The 8,571-nt window shown below is 40.3% G+C and overlaps 1 protein-coding gene across 2 annotated transcripts in view; it reads right to left on the bottom strand.

The window, feature by feature from the left end:
• Positions 1-2,934: 2,934 nt before the first annotated feature.
• Positions 2,935-8,571, bottom strand: part of arfgef2 (ADP-ribosylation factor guanine nucleotide-exchange factor 2 (brefeldin A-inhibited)) — a 31,669-nt gene continuing 26,032 nt past the window's right edge. For both annotated transcript variants that reach the window (XM_026920980.3, XM_026920981.3), the window contains exons 37-39: positions 8,157-8,295; positions 6,941-7,058; positions 2,935-4,684 (exon numbers count right to left, since the gene is read on the bottom strand). In XM_026920980.3, coding sequence (XP_026776781.2) covers positions 4,520-4,684; positions 6,941-7,058; positions 8,157-8,295 — 422 coding nt within the window. In that variant the 3' untranslated portion in view covers positions 2,935-4,519. The remainder of the gene's footprint in view (positions 4,685-6,940; positions 7,059-8,156; positions 8,296-8,571) is intronic.

Here is an 8,571-nt window from a genome sequence, read left to right as displayed (position 1 = left end):
CTGTAAAGTGTGAGAAAACAGCCAGAATGAACAGGAATCTTTCTGTTGGCCCCGCCTCTGATTTTCCCACGCATCGCAGCGGCCCCGCCCACAGGGCAATCACGATTACGTAACTATAGGAACCTGTTTGGGTACAGCACCCACTCCGTATATATATATATATATATGTGTGTGTGTGTGTATATAGAGAGAGATATATACACATGTGTGTGTGTGTATATATATATATATATATATATATATATATATATATATATATATATATATATATATATATATATATATATATATACACACACACACACATACGTACATACACACACACACGCGCGCGCACACAGAGAGCGAGAGAGAGAGAATGAAGTGTTATAGGAAGCTATTTCAGATCATCAGAGCACTATTTCGCTTTTAACCTGGTCATTTCTTCCGTTGTCTTATGAAAACAGCTGTTTGTATGTAGCCAGAGCTACAGTACAGTCAGTAAATGACGTCTTGTGGATGTCATTAAAGTAGCTGCCCTAACTAATGTTAGCTCACTGGGCTGCATTCACCATTACAGTTCAATTGTAATTTACCTATAATTATTAACCTAAATTATTAACCTAGTATTATATCAGGAACATTACAAGTCAGCTAGCTAGCCTAGCTACAACGCTGTAGCAGCTTGGTATAACCAAAGCAGAGTATTATTATTATTATTATTTAAACACATTCAGATTCAACCGATATGTAAATAAACTGCCACTGTCTGCGCTTACACGTTACAGCCTGTATAAGTACATAAACACATCTATAAAGGAATTAACGACACAATAAACAGTAAGGTCTGAGTGAATTGAATTTAAGCTACTAGTCCTTTTCCTGGTTAGCGCTTTCCGAGTTAATACGTCAGTCCTGGGCTACCACAGCCTGCTCCGCTCGCTAGCTAGCAGCGCTGACGTTAGCTAACAGAGTCGGCCCGGTGTTCACCAGCCCCATAAAGCACTAAACACCACACAGCACTCAGCACACAGCGCGTGCTACTTACTCAGATCAGTAAAAGCGTTACGTCTCGCTCTCCCACATGATCGAAATATTGAGCAGGAGTCCAGTCACTGCCCGATTGTAAATCCGACATTTCTTGCTCAACCTACACGAATCCACCTCCGCAGCCTAGCAAAGCTACGCCAGCTATCCAGCTACCTAACCTGCTTGCTCAAGAGGAGCGTTTATTCTTTCCACACTCCTATTGTGACAAATCCCACCTCCTGCACAAGGATTGGCAAAGACCTCATCTTCAAAGGGGTCCGCCCATAAAGCTGACCAATCGCCTTAGAGCCGGAAACGTGCTTGCCAAAATGTGGGTGGGAAAAAAATAATACCACAGGACAGACACCATCTGCGCATGCGCAAGAAATTGAGCCTCTTGTGCTTACTACGTTGCTGCAGGTTATGTTGGTTTAGGTAGGAGAGATTCTTGTGAGACGAAAACATACCTTAGCAGGAACGCACAGTGTGCATCTGAGTACGAGTTAAGAGTCAAACTTTTATGATTATTGATTGATTAAGACTCTGAGGGCGGACTAATGGTGAGCAACTTCAGTGTGATTGTGCTAAATGGCTCCAGGTATCCCAGTCACGTGGTCCGTGGGCATTTTCCCCTGACTCCAAAGAAACCAGTTTACTCCCAACAAGTGTATGTGTTTTAATGTCATTTTTGACACAGCTGTCTGAGTCAAAGCTCGCTTTAATAAAGAATACAAGAAAACACCATGGTAACATTTATTACCCAAGTCTAAGTCTTTTAGTTCTGTGGTGCATTTAATTCATTTTCACCCTCATTTGCATCTTCTATTTAATCCACATGTATTTAACAGAGAAATGAAGCTTTAAACTTAGCAGAGTTTATCAAAAAACCTTTTTTTTTTCTTTTTCAGCCAGGGCCCCATTTCACAGTACAGGTATTAGTATAATCTAATTGTTAAAATACTAAGCAAATAGGCACCATCATATTTATTTATTAGAACTTTTTCCACTGTGGATCTGGAGCCTATCCTGGGAACACTGGGCGAGATGTGGGAATACACCCTGGATCATATGCCAACCCATCACAGGGCATCATGCACACAAGTTCACACACTCGTTCACACCTAGTGGCAATTTAGAGTCACCATCCACCTACCGGCATGTTTTTGAGAGGTGGGAGGAACCCGGTGAACCAGAGTAAACACACATGGAGAGCACGGGAAACTCCACACAGACAGTAACCCTAGCTCAAGATTAAACCCTCGAGCTGTGAGGTAGGAACGCTACCTGCTGTGCCACCATGCCGCCTGACTTTTATTACGCTTGTTATTATTTTACTTACTAGATCCTTAGATTAGAAAATCCTATAAAAGCATATTAGTGTAAGTAGTTATTTGTTGCTAGTTTAAACATTAGTTTAAAATTCTGAAAGTTATTCAGTGCAGAGAATTGCAACTCTGAAGACCTAGACCCCACTTACAATTGCTCACTTCATGAGTCTTGATAGGCAGGATTATATCTGGATGGAGATTACACTCATAAAATATTAAAGGGTTAATGCACTCAAGATGCACTTGAAACAGATTTAAAACAGCTCGTTCAATCCACTGCAGTAGGTGGTGAGTGTAAATGCATCTGTCTCTCATGACAGACATGCTCTGTGAATGTCTGTTAGCACTTTTAAAAATTTGGCATATAGCTTACTCATAAACCTTAAAATGAAGCACTCTGGAAGTTGGTGTTTGAGTGTGATGAGTTGATTTGAATATTAATGTGCAATACAGCTCAGTCTGGCCAAGCGGAGGTGCATTTGACTACAAGTGTAAATGCATGTGGTTAAAATCTTATCAGGATTCAATCCAGATACAGGAAGCATGAAATGGCCTGGAGTAAATGGAGTATTATGTTTTCATTCAGAATTCCCCATGCTTGGAAGATGACACCACAATATGTGTAGTGCATTTATTTAATCCTTTATTTTACATGAAAACTTTACACTTTGTATTTTCTTCTTACTGTATATATTTATATTCCCCATACATCAGGGGAGCAAAGTAGACATATATAGTTGCAAGGGAAGGAATGCTTTCAGAAAATATTTAAATGCACTTCAAATAATTAAATACATCCGCATAAAAACGAATCCCAAGCTTCATATGCTCTGTTACTACAGAGGCTTCATACTGTTATACTCAAGTATAAACAAGTCTGCATTATACAGTGTATGTAACCTTTTTTATTTGTGGGTTTGCTTGGTGTTGGTATGGCAACACTGCAAGATAATGAAGCAAGCTGACTTGATCACACTCAATACTGGGATAAAGCTCAGCTGATGATGGGACTGGAAAGACAATGAATCTGTCCACTAAGCAGGGACTTTCCACCAAGAAGGAAAAACAAAGAGACAACCCACACTTTAAATGTAGGCCGAATGGAACGGGCATTTTCCAAATATTTTTTCCAGGCCAAACAATTTCTTTGCACTTCACGCAGGGAAGTGTAGTGTGTATTACCGAGCGAATGGAATGGCTTAGACAGGATACTTGATGAAATCAAAAGAAATGAGAGCAGCTCTACTTTCCCTGGCCAATATTAGCTCAACTCCATATAAAAGTTAACCCTCTTTTTATTAACACACTCATCAGAAGATGAAGGGTAACTGGCTCCGCATTCAGGATACTTACTGTTAAATGTGACACACGCAACCCAAACCTAGGCTCCAAAAATAATGTTTCACTTCTGTTTTATATGAATGCAATATGCTAAGATGCAAATACCAGCAACGGAGTGTATTTTGCACTGCTTGTCATTAAAGCTTCAATCAGAACTGATCAACATACACCAAAAGAGATTATTAACCCAGTAGGTATAATCAAATCGAATGATTGTGTGTGGGTATGATTGTTACAGCAGTGCCCAACCCTTGTGTCTGTTGCTGTAATTCTTGACTGAGGATTTAGTAAATCTCTTTCATCATAGGCATAACGTTGCTTTAAATTACAAATGTGTGAATGGTGGAATATTCAAAAAATGCTCTTTCAGCTCTGTGCATTTGGACATCGCTGTTTGTTGACTTACTGAAAGGACAAAAATAACAGATAACACAAAAACAAACAAACAAACAAAAAAAAAACAACACAAATCAACTGTCAATCAGGAACAGGATAGACAACTATATGGTTAATAAATTAATTATTGTTGCCATACTGCCCCCCTGTTCTGGAATAAATGATATGATTTTACTGAGCTGCAGTGTTAGAAAGTCCACGTAGTGGAAAAGCTCTGTTGGCTCACAGTGCTTTTCTCTCTTGAGGGGGAGCCGTGGGGTAAAAAGGTCATGAGATCCAGAAATGGAGGGTGGCCCTGGACACCCAGAGCCCAGAGCGAGCAGTCTCAGCATCGGCTCCGAGTGATCCTGCATGGTTCTTCACACCAGAGGAGGGACACGCAACAATTAAGCTTTCCCACCTCCTATTTTCGTAGTCGTTTATACACACACAAGCCTTGCAGAGGCCTATGAGGTTGGGGCTCGTGTGTGCACTATCTCAGGGGCAGCGATGTGGAAGACTGAACCGATGCGGAGGAAGAAGCGACGCAGGACTGCACGCAGCTCAGGGATGAGGTCAAACTGCATCATCTCGCATAGGTAGGGGTAATAACAGGAGGCATGTGGCTTGAACTGGAGAGTGATAAAAGATATGTTCATTAAGATAGATATACAGCAAATTCCTACTACAATAACTATTGCATAGACAAACAACAGATTCATGTGTAAACTTAAAACTCATAAATCATCTTAGAAGGACGTTAATTAAAGATTACAAACCCCATTTCCAACTACAAACCCCATTTCAAACTACAAACCTTATTTCCGGAAAAGTTGGGATATTTTCTAATATGCAATAAAAAACAAGAATCTGTGATTCGTTAATATCTCCTGAACCTTTCTTTAAATGACAAAAGTACAAAGAAAAGATTTCCAATGTTTTCACTGACCCACTTAAATGTATTATGTAAATATAAACAAATTTAGAATTTGATGCCTGCAACACAGTCAAAAAAAGTTGGGACCGAGGCATGTTTACCACTGTGTTACATCACCTTTCTTGTTAATTACACTTTTTTGATCATTTGGGAACTGAGGATACTAATTGTTGCAGTGTTGCAAATCGAAGTTTTGCCCATTCTTCCTTCAGCTGCTCAACAGCCCGTGGTCACCGTTGTCTCCTCTTCATGTGCCATACAATTTCAACAGGAGACAGATCTGGACTGCTGGCAGGCCAGTCAAGCACACACTCTGTGTCTACGAAGCCATGCTGTTACAGCACATTCAGAATGAGGCCTGGCATTGTCTTAATGAAAAAAAACATGGACATCCCGGGAAAAGACATCACTTTGATTGCAGCATATATCTCTCTAAAATCCCAACCTATGCCTCCGCATCAATGGTACCTTCACACATTTGCAAGTCACCCATGCCGTGGGTATTGATGCGCCCCATACCATGACAGATGTTGGCTTTTGCATCTTTCGCCGATAACAGTCTGGATGGTTCATTGCATCTTTGGCACAGAGAACTCGACGTCTCTTTTTCGTGAAAACAAGCTGAAACATGCACTCATCTGACCACAGCACATGTTTCCACCGTCTTTCCATCCATCTGAGATGAGTTTGGGCCCAGAGAACTCAGAGGCATTTCTGCATTGAAGTGATGTATGGCTTTCTCCTTTCATAATAGAGTTTCAGGTTGCAGATCTTGATGCAGTGGCGGAATCTGTTAAGTGACAACGGTTTTCCCTGAAGTATTCCCGAGCCCGTGTGGCTATATTTATCACAGTAGCATGACGGTTTCTCATACAATGCCATCTGAAGGCTTGAAGGTCACACACATTCAGCAGTGGTTTCTGGTCTTGCCCTACACGGACTGGGATTTCCCAGAATCTTTTCACAACATTATGTACTGTAGATGGTGAAAGAGCTAAATTCTTTGCAATCGTGTGTTGACAAATGTTCTTTTTGAACTGACTGACTGACAATTCTCTCACAAAGTTTGGTACAAAGTGGTTAGCCACAGCCCGTCTTTGCTTGCAAAGACTGAACTGAACATTTGGCGGATGCTCCTTTTATATCCAACGATACCCTCGTCTGTTAACAAATCACCTGCTTATTGTGGAATGTTTCAAAACAGTGTCACTTGAATATTCTATAATGTTTCACACTTATTTTGCCCTTACCCACTTTTCTTTTGACTGTTGCAGGCATCAGATATAAAATTTGTTTATAAAATACAATCAAGTTGGTCAGCCAAAACATTAAAAGTCATTTCCTTGTACTTTTGTCAATTAAATAAAGGTTAAAGAGAATTTACAAATTGCATTTTCTGGAAATGGGGTTTGTATATTCTTTATTACTCACAAATTGTGAGGTTGTCCTATTAAGGAAAAAAAAAAAAAGCAGTTGGTGTTTCCAGAGAGGTGGATCAGCTCTAAAGTTATCTCTAGTGCTCTTATGAATGGCAAAGGCCATCTGGATAAAAAAGACAGGGAAAGCTCCTGGGGCTGTCAGTACTCTATCAGTATAACTCTGGGATCTTCCTTTACATACTGAGGTCATCGCACTGACAGTTTGACTTATCAGCTGGGAGTTTCCTGCAAGCGAAGTTTACCATACAACCCTGACGGATAAGGGGAATATTCAAATCAGGGTCATCATGCAGGAAATAACAACCCCGTCAGCAGAACCATTACACTCTCCTACGCAGCAGTGTAAAAGGAACCATTCAGTTTCTCTGACTAGAAGTCACAGAAAGTTTGAATATGCGACCTGCAGGGACACTTGACTAATGACAAGAAAAGACTGTGATAGATTGTTACAGTCGGCTTTTATATTCAGCTTACAGCTGTGTGTGTGTGTGTGTGTGTGTAAGGAGAATTACCTTGTCATCAGGGAGTCTGAGTGTTCTGGTGAGTAGGAGCAGCAGTAAGCTGGTCCAGGCCTCTCGGTGGCTCTCTGAGGTTAAGATGATAAAGTAGGCCAAGGCTTCACTACACACACTGTGGAAGGAGAAAAAGAATGAAATACATGAATGCACATGAGTGAAGGGGTGAGGTGAACATTGAAGCTTTTTCTGTCAATGAACATTTACTCAATCTGAATGAAAATACAAATTAAAACTCCTGGTAAAATTAAAATTAAAAATGGATGAACTTAAAAGCCAGAGATATTGCAGGCTGTCACTACACAATCTGATGAACCCCCGAGTATTTCAGAAACTTCTGATCTCCCAGTATTTTGACATCAACAGTCTCTAGAATGTTGCGGGGAACAAAACATCCATTTTTTTGCAGGCAGATGAGATGAGATGAGAGATGTCAGAGAAGAATGGCCAGACTGGTTTGATCTAAGGTTTGATCTATGAAAGTCTATGGAAACTCAGATAACCACTCTTTACAACCGTGGTGAGCAGAAAAGCAGCTCAGAACCAACACCACAATGAAGTGGATGGCTACAGCAGCAAAAGACCGCAGCAGTTTCCACTCCTGTCAGCCAAGAACAGGAAAATGAGGCTACAGTGGGCACAGGCTCACCGAAACTAGACAGCTGAAGGTTAGAAAAACATTGTCTAATCCCCCCTGCAAAAAGCAATCTTCAATTGGTGTACAGGTATTTCTATTAAAGTGGTTAGTTAGAGTTAAATTATATAAAAATAGTTAAATTGCCTATTAAAAATCTGAGAGGAAATATTTAACCCTCTAACCTTCAAATGTTTAATATTTGTAACCATCTAGCAAAATTTGTGTGAACAGCCAGCACTAAGGCACACAAACTAGTCTCTAAATCTATTGCTTTACCAATTAGTTAACTTACAAAGCATTTTACTGTCTTACTTTCAAATTAAAGACTACAATTAAATATGACTGTTAAAAAACAGCAAACTCATATTCAACACGTGACAATAATTTACTGATGTGAGTCATTACACCTTATAAAAAGCCAAAAAACTGTGCAGGCTACAGAGTTTGTCCATGTTATTACATGCAGATGTTTCACTGGCTACTTGTCTCAGTGACAGAGTAGCGAGCTATTATAATGAAAGCATACGGCTGCACTTCTCTATAGTAAACCTCTGTAGGCCCCGAGTCCAAACTCACAGTAGCAGTCGAGTCTGGATATCGGGCCACGTGCCCTGCAGCCGCCTGTCTGAGTACATTTGGAAAAGTATCCTCAGACTGCAGGCCAAACTGCTCGTCTCCTGCTTCAGCAGGTTAGGTTTAGACTTGCCCTTGAAACCTGCAGAAAAACAAAAGCAGACAAAACCTCATTACCAGCCAAGCACTCTGCTTGAACAGAATTGGCAAATCACTTAATAGCTGATCACAGAGAACACCAGACATATACATATTAATAGCTGATGACGACATTCTTTACAGACTGACGTGAGACCACTTACAATAATAAACAATTTAAGTGTTGTGGCAAACCACTTTAAATCTACATATTGGTGTAAAAAGTCCCATGTCACTGCAAGTTTAATGAGAGTAACTGATGTTTGCTACTGCATGTATT

Source organism: Pangasianodon hypophthalmus, chromosome 16 (genome assembly GCF_027358585.1).
Source record: "Pangasianodon hypophthalmus isolate fPanHyp1 chromosome 16, fPanHyp1.pri, whole genome shotgun sequence".
Classification (NCBI taxonomy): domain Eukaryota; kingdom Metazoa; phylum Chordata; class Actinopteri; order Siluriformes; family Pangasiidae; genus Pangasianodon; species Pangasianodon hypophthalmus.
This window is presented reverse-complemented; position numbering and strand designations above follow the sequence as displayed.